A 24,186-nucleotide genomic window follows, 5' to 3' on the forward strand; every position below is an offset into this window, starting at 1 on the left:
GAAAATAAATTAACTTACATCCATATCAAGAAGTGATATCTAGTTTACTAGGGAGAAGGTTAATTCACCACATTTCTAGCTTTATCTCCAGTCCAAACGTAGGTCCGGAGTTAATCCCCGCCTCTAAATTACAACCAGCATCTCATTGGTTTTTGAAAACTCACGTTAGCGCGACGTGAATGACGAAAATTTCTGACAATGGAGGAGAGGCGAAATAGCCCGGCCTCCTTGTATTTTGAAAGGGGGACTGGGACTAAGGCGCGCAAATACTTAGGCATCTTATACCTTCTCCCTAGTAATACTAGATATCCCTTCATTTCCATATCTATTAAATATAAAAAGTTATTACCATATATATTAGGCCTTTTTAGAAGTGGTAATTTATTTTTTCATCAAACTTTTAAAAGGAAATTTACTTGTTTTTAAAAATTACGATAAATTCGCATATTTATGCGGTACTATGATTTTGCAAGCGCAAACGTTTCATTTAAATATTTTCAACCTTTATTTTAATCGCGATTATAGTAATTGTAAATATCTAATGTATAATTAAAGAATTCCATAAATCAGTTAGTTAAAAGGTAACAATGGTGCTGATGGATTGAATGTTGTAGAATTTGCTAACCCATCCGTCGATCGACGACCTCAGCGCCTCGCCGAATCGGCAGGCCATGGCATTTCGTATTCTCCCTTTGGTTAAGTAATCGACGTAATATTGCAAATCGTTTCTGACCGCGAAATTGAATATGTTTCTGACGCCGGACTCGATATCCGTCATGGGCGTATTGGAGTACATGATCATCACGGATTTGTCATATTGTCTGTCCGAGAAGTACATGCCGCTGCTCTGATCGTCCGCACACCGGAAGCACTTTGTTGATCGAGCTGCCCTAGTGGTACTAGAAACCTGCATTGGTGAAAGACAAGAAAGTTAGCAAAAGCGATTTTTAGCGAAACACCTATACGTCTTTTACTGTAGGTTGTCTAATTAAGGAGTAATAGAATTGTTTAGTAAGGATCAATAATCACATTAAGCTAGGATATTGAAGCTTGATACCCTCGACTATTACTATACTTAAATGTTTTAAGCAAAATGGAAACAACATGGCTCAGGGGTTATATTAGGGGTATGGGTGCATAGTTTTCGAGCTGGCAGGTCGGTGATAAAGCATCCGTTCGTTCCTTTTCCTGGTATGCCATACGTGCTTTTACCCTCCAAGGCGTCAAAGGCCTTCGAACGTTCAGTCAATGGCATTTTTTTTCTCAAAAAATATGAGTATTTGCAATTCCCACCATGAAACAATTCAACACGGGATGGTAACTGTAGCTGTCCTATTCGTTGTATACTCAGGAGTACGTAGATTTATTCTACTTGGAATCTTAAAGAGGCTTTACACCCCATACTAATATCTGATTGAAGGTAAAAGAAAGGTCTTGGTATTTTGTTAAACCACCCCACCCGCTCCTCCTCCCTCGCGTTTCTATGGATATTCACACATATTGGAAAACCGTCGACTTCATGTCTACTCGTTCACACGATGCAAAGAGATCTTGCTTGCATTCAGGTTCGGCACTCATAGGTCGCAATAGTCGCAGCACAGATCGCTAGCTTAGTAAGTATCACGCGACACAATACATAAGGGTGACGGTTTCTACAACTCCTCCCCTTTAATTCAAGCAGAAAGGCCCTGAAAATGACTTGTTAGAGATTACAAGTAGAAGAATGCCACTTCCTAAAGAATTGACTACACGCGATTTTGCATTTCATCTCCCTATTTAGCGACAACAACCTCTGACGTTTCATCTACGTCAAGTCACGACTAACTCTCAGTGACCCGGCAAACTTATGGAACATATCTTATGAACACTGATATCCTATGAGATTTAAAACCGCCTATAGACGTTTCCATTAAATACTTGCAGAGAAGCAAACATACATGATGGGAGGCCACGATCTTGAGTTATTTCTCTAGCACCAAAAGGGAACTATAGACAGAGCCAGAGTTCAGTGCACACAGGAGGCTACCTAACTAGCACTGCCTCTTTGCGAGGCTTCTAGACGCGAAGGAAATGACCTTAGATGGCTGTCCCTCCTCTGTATGTACTTCTTTTCAGGACTAATTGGAATGGTCTATTCGCCATAGCTTCCCCAATTTCATCAAGAGTGTTTGATCATGATTATGGTAAAAATAATTTCAAAATAATGACGACCTGATACAAATACTTGCCTTATTGTAAACGACGATGGCAAACCTGTAGAAGTCGTATTTCGTGCTCAAATGCGAATACAGGTTGCTAGCTAGTTTCTGGTTGTCTTCTCCTTTGTGGCTTTCCATCCATTCGGTCAAATCATTTTCGATCCATCGAGGCATGGCGTTGATGGGTATAAACTCTTCTACGATGTAATTCAAGTTATTAAACATGATCTTAATTTTACTCTGCAATACTGCAGCTAAGGCATTGGTCGCTGATTCCGTCGCCGTCTTGCGCAATCCGTAACACTTGATGGCCGCAACACTCGCTCGTACCCTGTCAAAACAACCCCTATAATAGAATTGGGCCGCGATGGAAAATGTACACGGAGAAACAGTAATGAACTCACCCGTAAACCAGGAGTTGCATGGCCATATGTTTGGAAAACTCTCCTCGATGGTAGCCGTATATTTCAGATATGAATTGCGATTCTCTACGGTCAAAAATATGATTGGCGTCATTGATGAATTTTTCAGGCGGGAAATGGGTGCAACGACTTCTGATATCTTCAAGTAAAGCATCGTCGTTTATTATCGATAACATATCTATTTGTTCTTCCATGAAGGTCAAAGTAGATTTAATTTCTTCGATTCTAGCTTTAAAGAACTCTTTCCTGAATACAATAGGCAATCGTTCAATTGCGTTTTTGATTTCCATTGTCTTCTCTTCCATTTTCTATAAAATTTCATGCCGAAATAAAAATTAATATGGTCAAACTGTTTTTCATTTCGAAACTAAAATACTTTGAATTCGGTCATAATTGCGTCGTGCTTGGGGTCAGTGGTGGGCAAAGCAAAGGCGATGATTTTAAACGCTATACCAACTGGTCCAAGAAACGAGGCGATATTTTCCGCGATTGGCAAGAATTCTTTGACTTTATCTTTTTTTAGGAAGTCCGCTACTCCCTTAAGGAAAGTTTCTCCGTCGTTTAAGGCCTTTTTGGGGTCAAAGTTCGCGTAAGTTGTTATAGCGTTCATGCTCTTGGCGTACTCGTAGACCTCTTTTTCCCATTCTTCGTAGTTTACCTCACATTGGTGAATACTCTGAAAATAAAATATTTGAATTACAACGACGGGGCTAATTCAAGTTCTAGCAGGAATGTATGGAGGGGGTTTGGAATGGCTAAAGGGGCTCCCGGTGTTCCTTTGATGGTGGAAACTAGAGTGGGATATAGACCGAGTGGGGAAAGGTGAAGCCCCGCCCATTGACATGCGCGGTAACCACTGGATGTTTTACTTCCAACAGCAACACGTAGATGGCGGGAAAATCTACACTTTGGCGCGAAATTTAAAATGCTTCGTTTTACAACATTGGTGTTGATATAGATAATGTTAGTTCAAATGTTAATAAAAAGGGGAATATTTATGTTAAAATATAGATTTTAAAATATATTTCCCACCATGTTTTAAACACAACATACATATTGTTTATTACAAAACAATAAAAGTAAATATGTTTAAGTTCATGACTTTTTCAATATCTATATCTATATAAATCAAAGTCCTGACTGACTGACTGACAGACTGACTGATAATCAACTCCCAGCCCAAACCGCTTGCCCTAGAAGGCTGAAAATTTGCAGGAACGTTACTCATAAGTAGTAGGCGCGTACTAAGAAAGATTTTTCCAATCCGCCGCCATCTTAAAACATGGCGCCCAGAAATGTAAAAAATATTCTCTATGCAATAAAGTCCGCGCGATTCAACCATTTCACAAATATTTAGTACAATGGTTTCCTTTAACCTATAGACGGGCTGAAAGGTCTTTTGGGTTCGATTTGTTGCCATCTTTTTAAATGGCGGCCAAAAATTTAAAAACCCTTCTTTATGGAATAATGTCCGCGTGAAAAGTAATAAAAAATATCCCGACGGGCTGACGGACTGTGCCGAGTGCCTTCGCTCCTAGGGTGCTACAAAAATATTAGTCATCAGTAAAATCTACACATTCTTTATATCATTTTAGATGGAAGTTCTTATTACACGCGAGCGACGCCGCGGGTAACGGCTAGTTAAATATATAATTATGGGAGTAGTTTTTTTGTAGGATTTAAATTTATTATTTGTTAATTAAACATGGGTTGTAAATGCCCATTTTCGAGTTTCTGAAACACAGAAATGAATGTATATTTCCCAAATAATCCCAACGTCAGTAAATTTATCAGTGGACCGAGCAATGATGCCTTAAAAAGATAGTACCGGCACTTCCGTCTTTGCATGGTAATGTTTTGTTCTATCAATGAGAGAATAATAGTTTTCTAATAACCAATTCGTTTGAATGTCGCTGAACTCCTACTTAAAGCAAAGCGCGGGTCCAGCGGATCCCCTACATGTTGACTTTCCTTACGAACTCCAGTTTTGGCTTGGCGAAGGCAGGAGGCATTTATGGGTGGGATTTATAAGTGCACTTATAAATCCCGCCCACTAGCCTTTGTCAAGCCAAAACTGGAGTACAGGAGGAAAGTTACCTTGTAGGGGATCCGATGGACCCGCGCTTTGCTTTAATTGACTCCTAACACATCCGCACAGCAACTCAAACTAAAGATTTGGGAACTATATTCGACGCTAAGTTACATTTTTGTAGGATCGTCACCAAGACTATTAGCTTAAGACGTCGTTCCTAGAGATTTCGTTTAAGTTTGGTAGTCAGTTGAAATCTCTGCGTCATTTCCGCATCTTACATTTAAGCCTAGTTCGTTCCAGGTTGCTGTTTCGTTGGGTTATCAGTAGCCAATTTCTCCTAAAAACGTAGAAGCAGTACAGCGTAATTTTATAGAGTTCGGGCATAAAAACGTTTTACCTAAAGCTATACATATAAATATGGACTATTTTTGGCAATACTTGATCTCCTCAAAATTAATGACTGAATCATGTTACTTTTATTCACAAGTTAGTTCATAACATTCTCCAGCCCTCAACTCTATTAAATGTTCTTAATTTTTCTGTTCCAAAACATTTGCGCAGCCCAAAATACATATTACAATAGTAGTATTACAATTAGGATGCAAATGCAATTCCTTAACTAGCGTTTTTGATCTTTTTTCGAACAACGTATCTCATGTACATAAAATAATTCGACTTCAACTTATTGAAGGTTACTAAGTGTTAAAAGAAGAGAGGAAGAAAAAAAAATCACTGATTTACTACTTTCTTTTTTCCAATTTAAATTTGTACGCGTGACTTTTTCATTTATGCGTAATTCTCTTGATATTTTTGTATTGAAAATGTGTATCAAGTGTGTAATCTCGTGAGTTGTTTTACAACTTTTTTATACACAATAAACATTCAATTATAATTTTTCTCTGAATTTCTTTGGTAGAAATAATAAAGTAACTCCCAAATGCAGATCAATTGAAGCCCCTATGATGAATAAAAGAATGAACAGCGGAAATGTATAATAAAATTAAATTTAATAACATATCTTGCTTGTTTGTTATCAGGGTTGTTTTTGTGATTTATTGAGGTTAATTCCGGGATGAGGAGAGAGGTCTTTGTAAAGTACTTGAAGTTACTTGAATTGGCCAAAAATGTAAATAATCACGATTATGAAATAGAATGAATGTATGTTAAACTTGTTTTGCTTGGACTATATTAATGCAATGTTAAGACAATAACAAAACAAGTTTAACATACATTCAGTCTGTTTCATTATCGTCATTATTAACGTTTTTGGTAACAAAATTGACTTTAAGCACCGCACTTTACAAAACTACTCTCTTTATCCTGGAATTAGCTGCAAAAATTCAGAGAAAAATGATCCTTGAAACAAAATAGCTATTAGACAACTATTATGTCTTTCATCGGAAAAACAAGGCATGATCTTGCAAAGAAGCAAGTGCAGGTATTTTCCACTTTAGGCATCATCGCTCGGTCTGCCAATAATTTAAACCATTTTTCCTAACGTCGGGATTAATAATATTACATGTAAATCCTTTATTGTTTAGCAATAAACAATGTGTATGTTGTGTTTAAAACATGGTGGGAAATATATTTTAAAATCTATATTTTAACACAAATATTCACCTTTTTACTAAGATTTGAACTAACATTATCTATATCAACACCAATGTTGTAAAACGAAGCTTTTTAAATTTCGCGCCAAAGCTTAGATTTTCCCGCCATCTACGTGTTGCTGTTGGAAGTAAAACATCCAGTGGTTACCGCGCATGTCAATGGGCGGGGCTTCACCTTTCCCCACTCGGTCTATATCCCACTCTAGTGGAAACATATGGCGAGGCCTTATTTATTTTTTGAAAATTGTAGCTCCTCCTCCAGGAGGTAAATGTCTAGTCGTTTCAAACTAGGGACCGAGCAGATAGAGGGTGGAGTTAGCAGAAACATTTTCACTTTTTTGGCAGCCAATGAAAATATTTAAGCGGGAAATAATCGTATTTCGTCAGTCTATAACGTCGCGTACATAAAATAAGCCACGGCAGATGTTTCCAAGATCACTTCACGCCTATTATGATTTGACCTTAGTTATTCCAACTCCCCTCCATTCATTCCTGGTTCTTGATCGAATTTATACGGTGTTTGAATGTACAATGTTGATTTCAGTAGGAAAGAAAGTCGTGGTACTCAAATCCGACCGAAAGCAGAGATGTTTCTTAGATGTTTTACACAAGTACTTACGTAGTAAAGGTATCCGGTTTCAAGACAGACACCCAAGATGTCGCCCGTTTCGTACGGATATTCTTCCTTGCAGGGTTTTGAGGTAATTTGTCCGGGTTGTAGAAGCGTAGGCTGACCGCCTTTCAACTGAGGAAGCACACACGTCACGTTCCAGCTGCTTAGTTGACTAGCTGTATTCAACTTGGCTATGATTTCCTGGACGAATTTTGTCAAGTTCAATGAAGAAAACTACATCGTTTGTGGTCAGGTTTGGGAGCGGAGTAGCGAACTTACCTCGGACATTTTGTCGTCATGAAGGCCGGATAGGGTGCGAAGAGAGTTGTTTGTCTCAGCCTCTTGGACGTATTGATGTACTTGCGCGTCGTTCATTGGAGGCGTTTGCTTTGAAGGCTCATTGCTAATGATGGTAATTGGAGTGCAATCATCGGGAACGAATTTTCGCAACTCTTCAATATTAGGCTGGTGGTGGACCAACGTCTGGTCCCATAAGTACCGCAGTAAGAACTTGCAGTCTGATTGGCAAATGCCGGATTGGTTGGGAACAGCGCAAAAACTGGACGCGAAGAAGACCAAGACATTGCAGGTGTGGTCGTTTTTGCAGTATGGTACCAACAGATTGTTGATTCCCACTTTATAATCTTCCGTTAGTGATGCATCTGAAAATACAGATTAATTTCTGTAAAATTGGCAGTACTCAAGCTACAAGTGTAACTACAGAGCTAGCTAAAATAAAAGTTGTCTCCATACACGAACTATATCGCTAATGTATCTGTTCAGAGTATTTTTTAAATGATTGTTTCTTTTATATAGCGTAAAAAAGTCCATGCCATGTGAAGCATGTCGAATAGAATAAAAAAGTCGACCCAAGGGCTCGTAATAGCAGCCACATCGTTATCTATTTAATTAGCACACAAATAAAAACCAAAAAAAAAAATTCAAAGACCCTAAAAAAAAATCAGAAGTGTCCGACCCCTCAGATTAAAATTCAAATTATCCGACCCCACAGATAGAGATTCCCGACACTTTAGAGATAAACTAAACGATGAAAACTCGAATATTCTATCGAGTCTCTATGGCTTAGTGGTAGCGTGTCATACTGCTGTGCCAGCGACCCGGGTTCAATTCCCGGGTGCGATGTGAAATATGTTTCGATTAAAATAAAGTCCCTAACTGAGCTCAGCTACCCCTATTGGTGGGTCGAGGTACTATCGAGTTCCTTTTAAGCTAAAATCTAACGATAACGAAAGCGACAACCCCGGCCACTACTACTACTACGGCTCGGGTCGAACTAAGAGCCTCATCGTATACTACGATGTGGCTAAAATTAAACGAAAACAATGGAGGATGATTGATATAATAAGATGCTTCTATTCTAAAAGTGCACGGAAACTGAAAAACTACGCTAGGGCCAACTTCTTGCGAGAGAGCTAAGATGGTGGTGCCCATAATTTACCATAAATTAATTGAATACGATTTAGGGCCTATTCACATTGTACCATTATGTCAAAAGTCTCAAGAGGACTCTTGCAAGCCAAGCTTTAAAATAACAAAGTTTAGGAAATAAGGCACTTGTCGGGAGGACAACGCCGTATCTGCAGGGGGTGACTTTCCCGATTTTCAACTTCCGTCACCACCTGTACGCGCCTCGAATACTTCCTTTATTAGTCAGACAATTCTACCCTGAATAATTGCATCCTGGCTGCGAACCTTATAGGGACCAGAATTGCCTTGAAATCGACCAAAAATTATACTCAAAAGATACGGCTTTTTATATCGAAATCTCCAATTGCATATTTTAAATGGGGAGCAGCATACAAATTACCTCTGCTGACGAAGGTATCTTTCTGCCGCGGCTCTGGAGCTCCAGCAACCGCGAAAGCTAAAGCGGCCCAAAAAGAGATACGAAGCACGGCTACTTTGTTCATGTTTGTTGACTGATTGCTTCGACGAGCAAGTCTGGGATTTTCGGTCGATATATTTTCGGTGATATTTATATCGGAACCAAAATTAATGATAAGGACGGATTGACAAGTGAACGAGCGTTCATTGTTTCTTTTATTGATAAGCGTATCCAGGGTTTATAGCGAGGGGGATGCGACGAACGGGCCTATTTTAATTATTTTACTCTAGTTTTAGAATTTAAAATTATGCTCATCTATCGTCATAGTCGCAGAGACTCCAAACAAAACGAATTGTTCTTATTATTTTAAAAATTTTAAATTTTTACGTAATTTCACTTTGAAATATTTCTTATTTTCGAATAAAAAAGAAACAATTCTAGACTTTTAATGTTGTATATACCTTACTATTTTCGAATCAATTTTATCCTATGTTTTCCAATATTTTTTTAATTTTTCGCATCAATTTCTTCTAATCTTTTCCATAAATTTTCGTATCAGTTTCTTCCCATCTTTTTCTAAAGCAATTTCTTCTTGTAGAAAACCAGAACGGTTGCTCCGAGTGACTCGCGTCACCGAGAGGTTCTGTTTCCGATGTGTCAATCTGTCTGTTGTTATACCCCGGGTTATCACATTTGCAGTTGCAAATCGGAGCAAACGTGTTCCAAATTTCCGGACCGCATTCACAGTTCAACCAAATTTGAAAAACTTAACTTCACTTCGTTAGCAATTCCACATGAGTTTAATCCAAAGTTTTACTGTCCACTATGGCTTTATCCACCTTCTCTGTCGTCCATTCCACATACTCTAAAATTCTACCGATTTGCGTAAGGCGAAAGAACAGGCAAACGCTACACTTTAAACGTCAATTTTAGTCATGTTTCTCCAAAAAGTTCAATCGTTCTTTCATAAAACGATGTTACGCGCAAGAAGGTAAATAATTAAGGAAGAAAATGTATAATATTACTTATGTTTATATCAATATTTAAGATAATCTTGTTTCTCAACTCAAATTTAATACAGTAATAGTAAAAAGCATGTGAATAATTGCAGCTCCATTTTACAAACTTATATTACTGAACATTACCCCATTCTTTAAAATATTTCGCATGATATTTAAATTCCATCGGGAAAATACCCGAAGTGCGAGTTTTTCAGTGCAATGGGGTTGTCCCATTGGACCGAATCATAAATCCGCCAAAGTGCGGGTTTTTCGGTCGAAAGGGATTGGGTTCGGTTGATTGGGATTTGGCGCAATGGAAGTGAACCAGAATTGCCTGGGGAAATACACATTATTATATTTTACGCCCGCTTATTGTCTTGATTAATAAAATTCTACGATTATCCCTACATAAACCATTTGTCTATCCAACTAAATAACTGTATAAAGAATACAAAACTATGTCACTTTCTCAATCATATGCTTATGAAGCTCTTGTTTAAATACTTATATCACCAACCTCCTAGACATTATCGAAATACAAGATTTATAGCTTCAAATAAATTAAATTTACCAAAAAAATATACAACTTTGGGACAGAATCACGCGTCATGTTGCTATAAAATTGTTGTCATTGCTTGTCATTGTATTGTACTGTATAACAACAAAAAATGTTCTTGGAAAATAAATAGGGAGATACTTTTCCATTCTCGTATTGTATCTTGACTATTGTGCCATGGAGGGGGTCGTACCCAAGCCTTGGTGGCTTCACGACCCTATCCCCGACTCCCGAGCCTTATTAAATAAATAAATAAACTTGACTTGGAAATGTAATATTTTCAGTTTTTCATAAACATGTATTTTCTAATATTATTTATGTATTATCACATTCATATGATACGAATGCTAGTGCTTTTCGAGCAAATATTATTGTGCGAAAGGTAATTTGTCTTGTATTTGAGTTGGATCAGGTTAGGTTAGGCCAGGCTAGATCAATCTAGATTTGGTTAAGCTATAGTTTAATATATTTTAGGCTATTGATAGGTTTGGTTAAGCTAGTTTAATATATTTTAGGTTATTGATAGGTTTGGTTAGGCCAGGCCCATGTTTATTTTTACGTTTGGTTAGGTTAAGCTAGAATCATTTAGGTTATATCAGACTGGAATAATCTAGGTTTGGTTAGGTTAAGCTAGAATAATTTTTTTATATCAGAGTGGACTTATCTAGGTTCTTTTAGGTTTGGTTAGGGCAGGCTTTAATAATCTAGGTTCTTTTAGGTTTGGTTAGGACAGGCTTGAATAATCTAGGTTTGGTTAGGTCAGGCTAGAATAATCTATAGGTTAGGTCAGCTAGAATACTCTAGCTTATGTTGGACTGGAATAATCTACTTTGATTGACAGTGCCTGCTTTAATTTGTATTATAGTAAAGATTTTGAAAAGAAATTAAAGAACATATCTACAACTTTCTTCAGTATTAATATAATATATATAAATAAAAAAATATATAAAAATATATTTTTTGTCTGAATTATCATTTTAGCATGATATCAAACGAAATGTTTCAAAGTATACATTTTACATTACTCGTAAAGTTATATAATCTATTATTTAATGATTGAATGATTCTATCACTGTGTTCCCGTGTTTAAAGTTTTAAATTAATCTCCTGAAAAATGGTCCAATGGTAGGTACTCGTACACAAGTACCTTTAAATGAAGAAAATTTTGAGTCAGACCATTTTCAGAATTTGGCCATGAAGTACTTTCCTTGAATTAAATCTTTTATTGTGGAATTCTTTAACTGGAAAATACCTAGCTCGTGGAATGTGCACTGTTCTTGGCATTGATTTACTTAACTACTTTATGCAATATTTAAGCACACCTTTAATGTTCCTTGTTTTGTTATTTCAAAAAAAAAAAAAAAGACAAACAAGAATTTGTCGTATCATATATTTCAAACCGTATCTCAGTTTCGTTTATATCTAACATATACTATTTAAGTATGCCTTTAATGAAATATATTTCCTTGTTTTGTTTGACAATTTGTCGTGCCTTATCTTATTTTCGGCAATAGGAAACATTGAAGTATGTTATTAAACTATTATTTGGTTCCTTAATTTGTAATAAATAACAAAGTTCCTTGTTTTGTTTTTACAAAAAAATAAACATATATTAAACTTATCCTGAACAACAACAGGTTGGCAACAAAATAGACCTCGTGCAACCTACCTTAACACTATCGCATCATCAAAATAATTTTAGAGACAATAGGTAGGTAAAAAGATATTTTATCATGAAAGTATTAAGGGAGAAATGACTTAAATACATATATCCGATATCAAGATGAAGTTCAAGGTCATCGATTCAGTTGATACCTGTGCTCCCAACATCAATCGATGTTTTTCCGCTATAATAGCGTTGTCGCTCTTGCGGAACCTTAAGAAACGCGCGAGAAAATTCTATAACGGTGCTAACGTATGTCAGTATGGTTTTATCTGTGTAAGTTAATTTTGGAACGAGTCAATTAAGGAGATCTCGTTCAGCATCTCTATAATTGAAACCAATCTTAAAAACGTGCTGTTTCTCGCAATGGCTCGAGCCCTTAATGTAAAACTGTAAGCATTCTTAAAACGTTACTATTGTTAATACATGTGATAGGCTTAGTTTCTGTATTCTAAAAATATTAGAACCCAAAGAACGTTAAGCAAAAATAATTATAAATAAATAAAAATAATACATGGATTCTCTACTTTTTTAGAATAGACGTAGGCTTTATTACCTATTTATTTTCAAATCATGTTAAGAGTTACAAAATCTCTTACAAATACTGGATGAAAAAGAAAATATCTTTAAAACATTATTAATTAACTTTGAAAGAGTTTAAGGCATCAATTTCCAACGATCTTGGCTAAAATATTTTTACGGGAGGTAAAATAGGCAACGGCCATGCTGTAGTGTTGGTCAATCTCGTCTTTGGTCAAGCAGTCATCATGATCTTGATCCAACTTCTTTAGCTCCGATTCGAAATCGGTACCGTTGAAGGCAGCCGGCTCGAATGTCCTTGCCCATTGAATGGCTTCTTCGTAGGTCAGCTTGTCGTCGTGGTTGACGTCAGCAGCGGCGAATATTTCATCGATGTGTGCGACAGTGTCTCGGAGCTGCCCTTCGTAGTCAATGGGAATGGACTTTGCCGCCATGATGCCCCCCGGTGCCATCGCTACAGGACAGTGACAATAGTTACACCCGATTCCAGAACGACAGCCACCATCGCAATTGCAACAGAATATGTTGCAGGAACCTTGACCGCAGCAATACGTTGTATCTATACAATCGTTACATTTTGTTGCGCAAGGTTTATTGCAACACTCGGCGTCGGACACTTGAGGGAAGAACAGTACTGCGACGAGGAGCACTACAGATAAGAATGCGACTGTTTCTGGTTTCATCTTTGGATCTGTGAAGTACAAAATGGATTTCCTATTAATATATTTTATTGCAATTTACTGGATCTTGTTTCGCCATCAACCAGAAATGTCAACGTTTTTTCAATAGGACAGCTGATATGCTTGACAAAAAACTAATGTTTTTGAATATTTTGAACGTGGCTGGAGAAAGCCCTACCCTTATCACAATGCAATAAATAACTAGCCTACGGTATTTTATGGGAAGCGAAATTAAGCAATTAATTAATATACCAGTTTAAAGCAATGTTGTTTTCCAACGTCGTTCAGGCCTGGCCTTAGATGTTTTTCGGAAGAAAATGGATCACGCCTTACGCAAAGGAAGACTAGACTCCGATTATTTAAAAGGGATTCAAAGCGAATTCATTTATAAAAGCAGTTATCTATTTGCCACTTAATGCGATAAAATCTTGGAACCTTTTCAGACATATTTGATATTCCCAGCCATTTTGATTACACTTCTCCATTGTTTCAAGTGTTATAAACCCGGAACTTGCAGGTATTTTTTCCAAACCCTCTATTTATTTTTTTTTGGAATATCGAGTATTTATATTCAATTCTGATTAGATGAATTTTGTTTTTACCTTAAAGGGTTATTCTCACACAAAATTACATTTCATATTTTCCGTTTGAATGTAGTTCATTTAGACACGTAGAAATTGATCGAATTTACAAGAAAATCGGCTACTCCTAAAAATGTTTTAATCTTAAAATAATAGTGCAAAAAATGCTCTTGGCTCCACCCTATTTGATTTTCCATAGTATACACGGATGCAGTTTATTTGCTTAAATGGTCGACTACGTCACGAATCAAATAGTCGTAACCGTGCACCATCCCGCCATTTATCAAATTTATAACGCAATACCTTAAAAACAACCAATGAACAACGTTGTTGTTTGTCGTGCCAAAGTCAACGTTGCTACCGGCGCTGTCATCTCTCGAACTAAACTGATACCTCAGTACGTCATTCAAAAATCCCGCCCTCCCAAACAATTTGAAATCTATTTACCTTGAATGTTTAGTTGTAACTTGAGAGTCTGCTTAATAAACGGATCATTCTATCGTATCGATTTTAAAGAACCCCAAGGGGGAGGGTGTTGATAAGAAAAGATGCTTTTAAAATTTCGTGTCTGTATTCCTTTAAGTCGAAATTATTATCCGCCCTAGTAAAATTCTAGATTTTGATTATTGGTGAGGGGGGGGATGAGAAACGTGGACTATATCAATGGGAGGAGCCCAATTAGTTGGAATAAAGTCTCCAGCCTCTATAGGCACTGCATCAGAACCAAACTTGTGGCGAGTATAACTTAGGGTGAGAGAAAGATTGTTTTAAATATTTTTTTGAATAAATCCGATGGGAATTTTTGTAATACTTTGTTGAATTTTCGTTCTAAGGTTAAAAAGTAATTAGATAAATTACACCCCGATGCAAGTCGCGTATAATTAGTACTTAAATCGAACTGTTTTATAGTATGTATATAGTACTCTAGTAGTATTTATAGTACTATAATAGTATATATAGTACTATAATAGTTTTAGTAGTATGGATAGTACTATGATAGTATATATAGTATTATAGTAGTATATAAAGTACTCTAGTAGTATGTAAAGTACTCTAGTAGTATATAAAGTACTATAGTAGTATGTAAAGCACTATAGTAGTATGTAAAGTACTATAGTAGTATGTAAAGTACTATAGTAGTATGTAAAGTACTGTAGTGGTATGAATAGTACCAAGGTAGTATTATAGTACCAAGGTAGTATTATAGTACCAAAGTAGTATTATAGTACCAAGGTAGTATTATAGTAACAAAGTAGTATTATAGTACTATAGTAGTACATAGTATTTTAGATCTACTAAAGAAAAATGTATTATAGTACATTTTTCAACAAATATCCTTGAAGCATTTCAAAAGCGCAAGCCGGTAAAACAAAGCTAGTTCTTTCGATTTGATTAACAAAAATTTGAGATTTCGAACTAAAATCGTGTTTTATGATTGTAGCTTATATTATTCGGAGATAGTGTAGCTTTTTATAGTGAACCCAACCTAACATAACGGAATCTAACGAAAACCCAACATAACGTCTCAGAAGCGCTTTTCCTTCCAACTTGATTGAGAAATTTTTGGACATTAAATAAAAAACTTGTTTTTATTAAAGTAATTCAAGCCTTTATTACTCAGGGATAGAGTAGGTTTTTATTAGGGAACGAGTTTTTGGAATTGGATCCGCTGTTCCAGATAATACCCCCTACATACATATATGCATAGATATATCATTTAGACATAGGCTTCGGATTTAATTTGGGCTCAATTATTGAATAGGCGCAACATTTTTTCTTTTTTTTCGTTCATTCGCAGGATTGAAAGATGCGGCTTTTAATGGCGTTTACGTTGATGTTAGCCACCGTGTTACTTGTGATAGAACATTCATCAGTTGATGCTGACTGTTGCAATTCTTGCAATAGAGGTCTATGCAACGATTGTCTTAGAAGCTCAACCTGTTGCGGTTACGGGCGTTGCAACATTTTCTGCTGCAATTGCGATGGTGGTTGTCGAACAGGAGTTGGATGTTTTTACTGCGATTGTCCTAAACCTCCACCACCGATTTACTCAAACGCTAACACGAAACTAAAATACGAATACAAAATCGCAGGTAATATTGTTATAAAACAAGACGGCCCAAGGGCTCGTAATAGTAGCCATATCGTACGAGTGAATAGCCCCTATATACCCTACCCTAATGAGTGGATAACCCCTCTATACCTTACCCTAATGAGTGAATAGCGCTATCTTTTTTAATGCTTAAATGATTTACCGTGCATAAAATCAGAGAGAATAGCCCCTCGATTCCCTACTCTAAACAGTGATTAAATTATGACCGTATAAATTTACTTATGCTGTAATTCTAATATTCCGGCGAATCGAAGAACAGATAGTTTTTAGTGATAATCCCCTCGATGAGTTTACAACATAGACTTATGCCGATGCACACTTATCGCATCTTATAAATTTGCCCAGAAACTTTTGAAAGAGAAAGTTTAGTTATAGTGATTACGCATTTTAGTGATTATCCCCTCGAATTACCTTTAGCAATACTAAAATGATCAAACGCATAACGCTCATTTAACACTATGTTAGCTCTATCTAAACCCACATTTGAATTAACCGCCAAAACGTTCCAGTCAAACATAACATAGATGACGATAGCTTCCGAACGAGAACGAAACACATGAGAAGCGCGGTAGGAAACGGGGAAAATCGTTATCTATTTAATTAGCACATACATAAAAAGAAAATAAATATAAAAACCCCAAACATACAAATTCATAAGTATCCGACCCCACAGATAAAAATTCAAAAGTATCCGACCCCACAAATTAAGAGGTACCCCACCCCACATCACCCCGACATTTTAGAGATAAAAATAAATAATAAAAAACTAAGGATTTTTATCAAGACTCTATAGTTCAATGGTAGAATGTTTGTCTACTACGCCAGCGACCCGGGTTCGATTCCCGGGTCTGACCTGAAAAAATTTTTAATTAAAATTAAATCTCTAACCGAGCCCAGTAACCCCTATGGGTGGGTTGTGGTAGTATAAAGTTCCTTTTAAGCTAAAATCTGACGATAACGAAGCGACAACCCCGGCCACTACTACTACGGACGGCTCGGGTCAAACTAAGAGCCTATCGTATACTACGATATGGCTAAAAAATATAACCAAATATTTAATTGCCTTATGCCACAATTGACTATTTATGGTACCATTTGAGAGCCTTCTGATGTGAACATTCCAAAAATTGGAAAATAATGTTGATTTTTAGTAATTTTTGGGCACTTGTTGTTTTCATTAGACATAGATAGCCTTGGAATTGGGACTATGACACGCGAATGCTTAGGCATCTTATACATTCTCCATAGTAAATTAGATAGCTCTTCTTGATGCTATATAGCAATAAGAAAAGTCCAGAGGGTTTTTAGTATTTGTAAATAACTACTCATGGACTCAAACCACCTGTGACGTTCTGTTTTTCATTTTTATTAAAAAAAAGCGTAAAAGAATAATGAATTTTTCAATTGCAACCATGTATCCCTCTCCAATATCAAAGGCGTTTTATAACAAGACTCCACGTGTCATACTTCCCCGTGAAGCGGATTACCTATGGGGTATAAAATTCTACTGGTACCACCTAGCGGGTTTTCACTGCCAGTTTAACGGCTTAAACCTTCTTCAGATACTTAGTTCCGTTATTCATTCGCTCTTCCAACTAAAAAACGAAAAATTCTAAAATAGCAATTTCCTTTAAACATAAACAGAAGTAAGATAAGGGACTAGAAGTAACGAGGTAAACAAATTCTTCACTTGGCGAGAATGAATATTCTTGATAACACACCAACGGTTGGCCCTCTGGTAGCGGTTTCTGAATTTTCCCTCCAAAACGTGAGACGCTCGCGGTGGTAGACGGCCGAACTAGATTCAAGCACCAGCGTCAGTGTTCCTCGGTTTTAGGTTGAGGGGAAGTGGGTAGGAAATGTTTTTGGAACTCGACCAATTTTTTTCTCTCTAGTATAGGAGCGATGAAAACGGCATAAAATCCTCAAATTTGTTCACTAGTGCCAAGATCTATTACCAATGCTAGAGCTCTTTACTTCTAGTCCTTTATCCTACTTCTGACATAAATAATAAGAAATCTCAGTCGACGCAGCGAGGATAATTGTAAGAAAAACAGGGAAAGATAGACTTTTTTAAGACGGAATGGGTAACAGGGTTATTCGGGTGCGCGTCCTAGTCCACGACCCCCTTACCCGTGACGGAGGTGTATGAAAGAAGAGGCGGGTCTTATAGCGAATTCCACTGACTGCTCTCGGAGCGCTCCCATGGAGCAATAAATATAGGAGACCCTGATTTAGCAAAAACAGTCTTTAACGAAGCCGAGAGCTACTTCTCCCATTTATATGGCTCCATGGGAGCGCTCCGCGAGCAGTCAGTGGAAATCGCTATTATTTTTGTTATGGCGTTGTATGTATATCCGGGTCAAATAAACGTCGTCTGCCCCTTCGTCTGCCAAGTTGGAATGGGCTCGGATTGTAATTTTTGAAATAACATTGTTTAAAAGTGGAAGTTACACAAGACATAGGGCTTGCAACTGAAAAAAAAACGGGGAAGACCCAAGAAAATTAAAAGTGAGTTAGAATTGAGTAAAAGTCTTCATAGATATTACAGCACGAACAGGTTTTAACCAAACACTAAGCTCACAAAACTCCTGACTATTCACTAAGCCTTGGTTATCTTCATCAAATTCGTTTACAAAATCATGAGGATAGTAGAAATGATTGGCTTAAGAAAGAATTACCGAACACTTTTCACCCTTACAGATGTACTCCAAATCCAAAACACCGGCACCAAATTCACTAACTACCTTCTTAATTGCTATTAAAAACAATTCCCGAATAATTACCGGACCCTTGCATTTAGACGGCTCCATTTTGAACCCCTGTGAAGACGCTTATCTGTACAACCATAGCCCACTCGATTCGCGCTCTTTAGCTATAGCGCGAGCAGCTTGCGTCATGACGCGCGTGATCGAGTGAGCTATGGTACAACGCAAGAGGGGTCGTAGTCATGGCGACTGAGGTAAACAGGAATTACGTATTTTTGGCCCTCCTTGTCAGCAACGTCACCAATACGTAGTTTTTGTGAGCCAATAAGATAATTTAATTTTCTGGTTACGTGTTGAAGGAAGGGACCATATACTCGTCTATGAGTCGGACTGAAGTAAAGGCCAAACATTGTTTATTCCGTCTTAAAAAAGTCTATCTATCCCTGGAAAAATTAAAAAGGTTTTAAGTGATGAATGCCAAACAGCTCTCTCTGAGATATTTTTCCACTACCCTAAATGCAGAGAGGAGAACCTTAACTGGAGGTTTTTTTCTAAATACTTTCTGATCTTTGCTAATTAAAAATGTCTGTTTTACCTCAGCGGCGGAAGCGATACAACGTAAAGAATCGAAGAAAGTTTCTAAAGCTCACGTTCAAAGCATTCTGGCGTCGGCTGACAGTGATAAGGATAACCGTTTGACCCTGCAAGAAGTCCAAGTTTGGGTCACCCAGAACAAGCCCGTATCGTATAGTCAACCTCACTACGTCCAGGCTGAATTCGCCAAAATGGACATTAACGGCGATGGATTCATCACCGCCGAAGAAATTGATCCTTGATTGAATCATTTTTATCTTATCTTAATTGTTCTACTTGTACTTTTCACTTAATAAATTACGAAGGTTCAGCACGTTCATATTTTTCCATAATGGTAAAATTAGAAAACTCAGTTTCATGACTCGAAATTATTTGAAGTGAAAATGTTATTGAAATATTTTTTAACCTCTCCGAGTGACGTATGTTGGCTTGATATGCTTATGATTATATTTTTCTACACTTTCCTGTGTCCGTTAGGAAGACATTAACGGTTTAGAATGAGCCTGAAGTGGAATATCCATTAAAATTAATAGTTCTAGGTTATTTAATAGAATCAAATGTGGATGCTCATCCACTTTTGATAGAATCTATTGTCATGAGGGCAACTAGATGTCGGTCTGATCTTAATAGGGTTAAAACTTTGAATTTAAATGTGCTGTGGAATCAGAGAGAATTTATAATAGGGAGTAGAAACTGAGGAATATTATGTAGCTCAAAAATCATGTGATCAACAAAACTGGCCAGGTCTATTTCCGGTACTATTTTTTGTGGCCCCTCCTTCAAGGGTGGGTCTAGAATGTTGCGGGAGAGTCTAGGGGACATGGACACCACCTTTTTAGGGAAAAGGAAACGTCTGACTTAAAATAACTCCAAATGGCACCCGTCGCACTCGAAATCGCGAACCCTTATTGGGTAATTATACAACCAACAGTGATTGAGGGCAAACTTTAAAATTAAAGGAGAGTCATGTGACCGGAAATTTACCTGGCCAGTTTTAACGTCGCAGCCTACTTGTTTGAGCTACATTGTATTTAGTACTGTCAAGGGCAAGAGCTTCTACTCCCTATTATAAATTCTCTCTATTGCTGTGGAATGTAGTGTCTGTAACCAGAGAAATTATGGCGAAAGAAAAAGAGAGCTTACCATTGCAAAGGTAGAGAACTACGTCTGATTTTTGGTTTAACCACGATGTCCATTATTGGTTTCAATGTGTTTTCTGCTTAAATACACAGCCATTATCAAATCTAATAATTGTAAGTGAAACCGCACGGACTAAAATTTGAATTTAACAAAATATTTATGCCTAACTGGAAGTAGAAACAGTACTTATTTTTATTCCTCTTGCTTTATTCACTATACTGGTACCCTTTACATTTCATTCAGGTACAGGTATTGTAGCGGCTGCTGATCTCGCAACCTAACGCGAAGGGCTTGAATTTTGCCACCAAATGAAACCTGTGACAGAGAAATTCTGAATTTCATAACGCTTCAGCCTTTAGTATCGGATAGGCCTTATTGTTTAATCTAAACAGTAGAACGGCTTGATTATATATAAATGGAGATATTGTTTGTTAAGATATTTTTCATTTTTCAAATTTCCTACTCAGGTGCCTCGCTCGTCAGACAACTCTCACATTCTGTAAAAGAGCCCAATTACTATCATTTGAAAAGTTCCACAGTAAGTGGGTCGTTTATTCTTAATTTATTTATTACTTCATTAAATTTGGGCATATTTCTGATATTTGCATTTAATTACAATCACTTTATAAAATTAAACGTTAAGTCATCAATATGTAGAAGTGTTTTATTTGTAGTGTTATGGATTAAGTGAGGCTTTATTTTAAGCTAGGTTATGTTTGGGTAGATTAAGTTAGGCTAGATTTGGGTAGATTAAGTTAGGCTAGATTTGGGTAGATTAAGTTAGGCTAGATTTGGGTAGATTAAGTTAGGCTAGATTTGGGTAGATTAAAGGCCGACTTCCATCGAAAAGAGTTCTAGCGAACTGAAAACCGAGCGTCGAGACTAACAATGGAGCGACCGTGCCCATTTTCAAATCCCCGCTGGGGTAAAAAATGGAAGGGTTCTAGCTAACTGAAAGCCGTGCAATGTGGTTCTAGCGAACTGAAGATACACAATAGAGAATTTTCTTAAGGGGAAAGCAAAAATTCGAGGGGAAATAAATTTAAAAGGATTTATATTATTCATCTTCAGTTCTCTAGAACCACATTGCACGGCTTTCAGTTAGCGAGAACCCTTTCAACTATTGACCCAGCGGGGCTTCGAAAATCGGCACGGTCGCTTCATTGTTAGTCTCGATGCTCGGTTTTCAGTTCGCTAGAACCCTTTTCGCTGGAAGTCGGCCTTTAAGTTAGGCTAGATTTGGGTAGATTAAGTTAGGCTAGATTTGGGTAGATTAAGTTAGGCTAGATTTGGGTAGATTGAGTTAGGCTAAGTTAGTGTTGGTTTAGCTCCGCTTGGTTTTGTTATAGCTAAACCAAGTTAGGTTTCATTGACTAGCCTAGGTTACATTTCACCAAAAGTAGGATGAGGATAGCTTTAAGGGCTACTAGAGGCTACGTTCAACAGGCAGGTTTTTTTAGATTTACAATCTATGTTCGCCTATAAGAATTGTGAAGCCTTATTGGCTTGCACATACTCTTCAGGTCGAAAGAACTTTAGGCCATGATGCGAAAAACATCGCGCGTGATGTGACAATCGTGGCGCGAGATATAGGCATAGGTCGTGCAGTGTAACAAGAAAGAAGGGCTTTAAGCGACTGGTTGGAGATGCTAATTTCTAATTATCTATAAAATCTCTCATTAATTTGATTTTTATAACAATTTGGAGATATTTCCTGGATTTTTTTATGCAGATCGGTTTAATTATTAGACAAACAATTGATAAACAAATAACTATATTTTTCTTTCTTTTGGATATTTAAATTCATACAGAGGGATCTTTTTCGGTTGAGACAGTATTTCTAGGAAATTGTGACGCCACATTTACGTGCTTAAAATTTCAACATATTGAAATCGTATATTTAGGGATACCTCATCAATCGCTTGGGTTATTCGTACGAAACGCATAAAGTTACTACATCTGATGGGTACAAGTTAACGATGTTTAGAATTCCACCACAAAACCTGACATCTTCAGCCATTTCTGGAAAAAGAGTTATTTTCTTACAGCATGGTTTAATTGGGAGCAGCACAGACACACTCATTAATAAATATGCTTATCAAAATTTACGTAAGTACAATCAGAAATTAGATTAATAGTTCTTCAAGCAAGCGTTCAAAACACAGTACCCTAGAAAAGTAAATTAAATTTGGTCTTTGGTTATTACTCTTACACTTTCAAAATATATAAACCAGTAGACCTCCTCCATTTCAAACATTTCTAACCTCTAAAGGAGTTACAATGTAGTGAAAGTATCACGCCAGGGATAGATTTAATTTTAGAAGTAGGAATGGATAGCTGATTAATCTGGGCGCGCGTCAAAGTCCCGGACCCCTACCCCGGGACGGAGGGGTATGAAAGAAGAGGCGCGTCATAGCGACAGAGGTAAAAAAGAAACTACGTATTTTTCGCCGTCCCCGTCAGCAACGTCATCAAAATGTATTTTAAATGAGCCAATAAGTGAATTTAAACTTTTCGTTACGTGTTGGGGGTAGGGGCTCTATACTGGGCTAAGAGTCGGACTGAAGTAAATATTAACCGTTCTCCAATCCAACTTCTAAAATTAAATCTATCCCTGATCATACTTAACAAACCATATGACGAACGATTTGTCATATCAAAAGTAAATAGATATCAAAAAGTTAATAGCTTTAAGTCAATCATACCTTCCCGCCTGCATGCTATGTAAAATGAGTATCGAGTATCACGTGGCTTGCTTGTAACCAATAGGATGTTCGCATGACGTCATAGAAGCGACAAGAGATATTGGAAAGCAGTACAAATTACTGAGCATCATGGGAGTAGATTTAGGGCAATATCATTGGTAGCCGCGCTTACGTGATGGAAAATGGCGCCGTAGTAGTGCGGGTAACTGCTGAATTATGGAAAATTCTGATTATATTAAAATACTAAAGTCTAAAACTGTAATTAGTTTCATAATGCCGCGTAAAAAACAATTTTAGTTTCGCCTTAGGTATCGACCCAGTGCAATTTTTATCTCAAACCTACGAATAATACCGCATACTCTTCCATCATGTTGCAAACAAAAGTTTTCAAATGTCCTTGGCTCTCCCAACATTGTAGTATTGTTTTACGTTCATCTTTTTGTTGCACGAATTCGTCATAATCATATTCCTTATCCATTTTTCATATTACTATTTTATCACATTCATAGGCAATCACATGTAGTCTTCACAGATTTTGTACTAGGCCTAGGCTATACTGTCACAGTCTCACAGCAGACAGCTGATTGAAATTACCTTTAGAACGCATGCGCGTCGATTAAACCTTCAACAACCCGCACTACTTTGTCTGAGCGGCGCGACACTAGATACGTTAGGTACAGTACATGTCAAGTGGTTCGCTAGGTGCTACGCCATTTGTGCGCTGCCTCGGAATAGGAGCAGGAATCTCAACTTTCATAACGCGCCCATGCCGGGGAGATATTAACTTCTTGTTTATACTCTATTTACTTCTGGTCATATGTCATTTTGTACTATATTTCTTTTCATTTTCATTTTATACTCAGGCTTTACAGTTTATACTAATCTTTTCTAAAATAGCCACTGTCTTATCTTCATCTGGGTTTGATGTTTGGCTGGGGAACTTTCGAGGAAACCCCTATTCAGATAGCCACACGACATTAAATTATGAGGATGAAAAGTTCTGGGAATTTAGGTCAGTGTAAATAATAGTTATGATACATAATATACATGCGCTACATAGAAATTTAACATTTTTTCCTCTCCTAGTGACGATGAAGTCACGGAGAGGTGTTACACTAGGGGGTGGGTGCCTGTCACCGCGTTCGCAGTTGGCTAATTGGAGCAAACTTGTTCGCCAAATCAGG

At 37.2% G+C, this 24,186-nt stretch overlaps 3 protein-coding genes across 4 annotated transcripts; 1 reads left to right on the forward strand and 2 right to left on the reverse strand.

Moving 5' to 3' along the window:
- Nucleotides 1-15: 15 nt before the first annotated feature.
- LOC149678691 (uncharacterized) lies at nucleotides 16-7,580 on the reverse strand. The gene is made up of 6 exons (XM_089835924.1): nucleotides 7,155-7,580; nucleotides 6,882-7,076; nucleotides 2,997-3,296; nucleotides 2,603-2,928; nucleotides 2,229-2,529; nucleotides 16-907 (listed from the first exon to the last, which is right to left on the reverse strand). The coding sequence occupies exons 1-6, from the start codon at nucleotides 7,248-7,250 to the stop codon at nucleotides 575-577; spliced, it is 1,551 nt and encodes a 516-aa protein (XP_089692050.1). The 5' UTR covers nucleotides 7,251-7,580; the 3' UTR covers nucleotides 16-574.
- A 4,311-nt stretch (nucleotides 7,581-11,891) lies between these two features.
- LOC149678692 (uncharacterized) lies at nucleotides 11,892-19,474 on the forward strand. Of its 2 annotated transcripts, none has more exons than XM_089837197.1 (3): nucleotides 11,892-11,989; nucleotides 15,541-15,835; nucleotides 19,164-19,474. In XM_089837197.1, the coding sequence occupies exons 2-3, from the start codon at nucleotides 15,550-15,552 to the stop codon at nucleotides 19,397-19,399; spliced, it is 522 nt and encodes a 173-aa protein (XP_089693323.1). In that variant the 5' UTR covers nucleotides 11,892-11,989; nucleotides 15,541-15,549; the 3' UTR covers nucleotides 19,400-19,474. The 2 variants fall into 2 exon arrangements, with proteins under 2 accessions (XP_089693323.1, XP_089693321.1); XM_089837195.1 differs by lacking the exon at nucleotides 11,892-11,989 and adding an exon at nucleotides 14,405-14,492.
- On the reverse strand, nucleotides 12,493-13,514 carry LOC149678693 (uncharacterized). The gene is made up of 2 exons (XM_089837194.1): nucleotides 13,414-13,514; nucleotides 12,493-13,172 (listed from the first exon to the last, which is right to left on the reverse strand). The coding sequence occupies exon 2, from the start codon at nucleotides 13,162-13,164 to the stop codon at nucleotides 12,607-12,609; it is 558 nt and encodes a 185-aa protein (XP_089693320.1). The 5' UTR covers nucleotides 13,165-13,172; nucleotides 13,414-13,514; the 3' UTR covers nucleotides 12,493-12,606.
- Nucleotides 19,475-24,186: the final 4,712 nt, after the last annotated feature.

Source organism: Phalangium opilio, unplaced genomic scaffold, assembly GCF_054372755.1.
Source record: "Phalangium opilio isolate 3A_F unplaced genomic scaffold, DU_Popi_V2 ptg000042l_1, whole genome shotgun sequence".
Taxonomy (NCBI): domain Eukaryota; kingdom Metazoa; phylum Arthropoda; class Arachnida; order Opiliones; family Phalangiidae; genus Phalangium; species Phalangium opilio.

Bases quoted from the DNA above. Each gene is read 5' to 3' on its own strand.
- LOC149678691 (XM_089835924.1), bottom strand. From the start codon at position 7,250: ATGAACGACGCGCAAGTACATCAATACGTCCAAGAGGCTGAGACAAAC. The intron at 3,297-6,881 runs GTAAGTACTTGT...TTTTATTTTCAG, and splicing joins AAACCGGATACCTTTACTAC to AGTATTCACCAATGTGAGGT. The intron at 2,530-2,602 runs GTGAGTTCATTA...TTGTTTTGACAG, and splicing joins ATGCAACTCCTGGTTTACGG to GGTACGAGCGAGTGTTGCGG.
- LOC149678693 (XM_089837194.1), bottom strand. From the start codon at position 13,164: ATGAAACCAGAAACAGTCGCATTCTTATCTGTAGTGCTCCTCGTCGCA.
- LOC149678692 (XM_089837197.1), top strand. From the start codon at position 15,550: ATGCGGCTTTTAATGGCGTTTACGTTGATGTTAGCCACCGTGTTACTT. The intron at 15,836-19,163 runs GTAATATTGTTA...GTTTTACCTCAG, and splicing joins ATACGAATACAAAATCGCAG to CGGCGGAAGCGATACAACGT.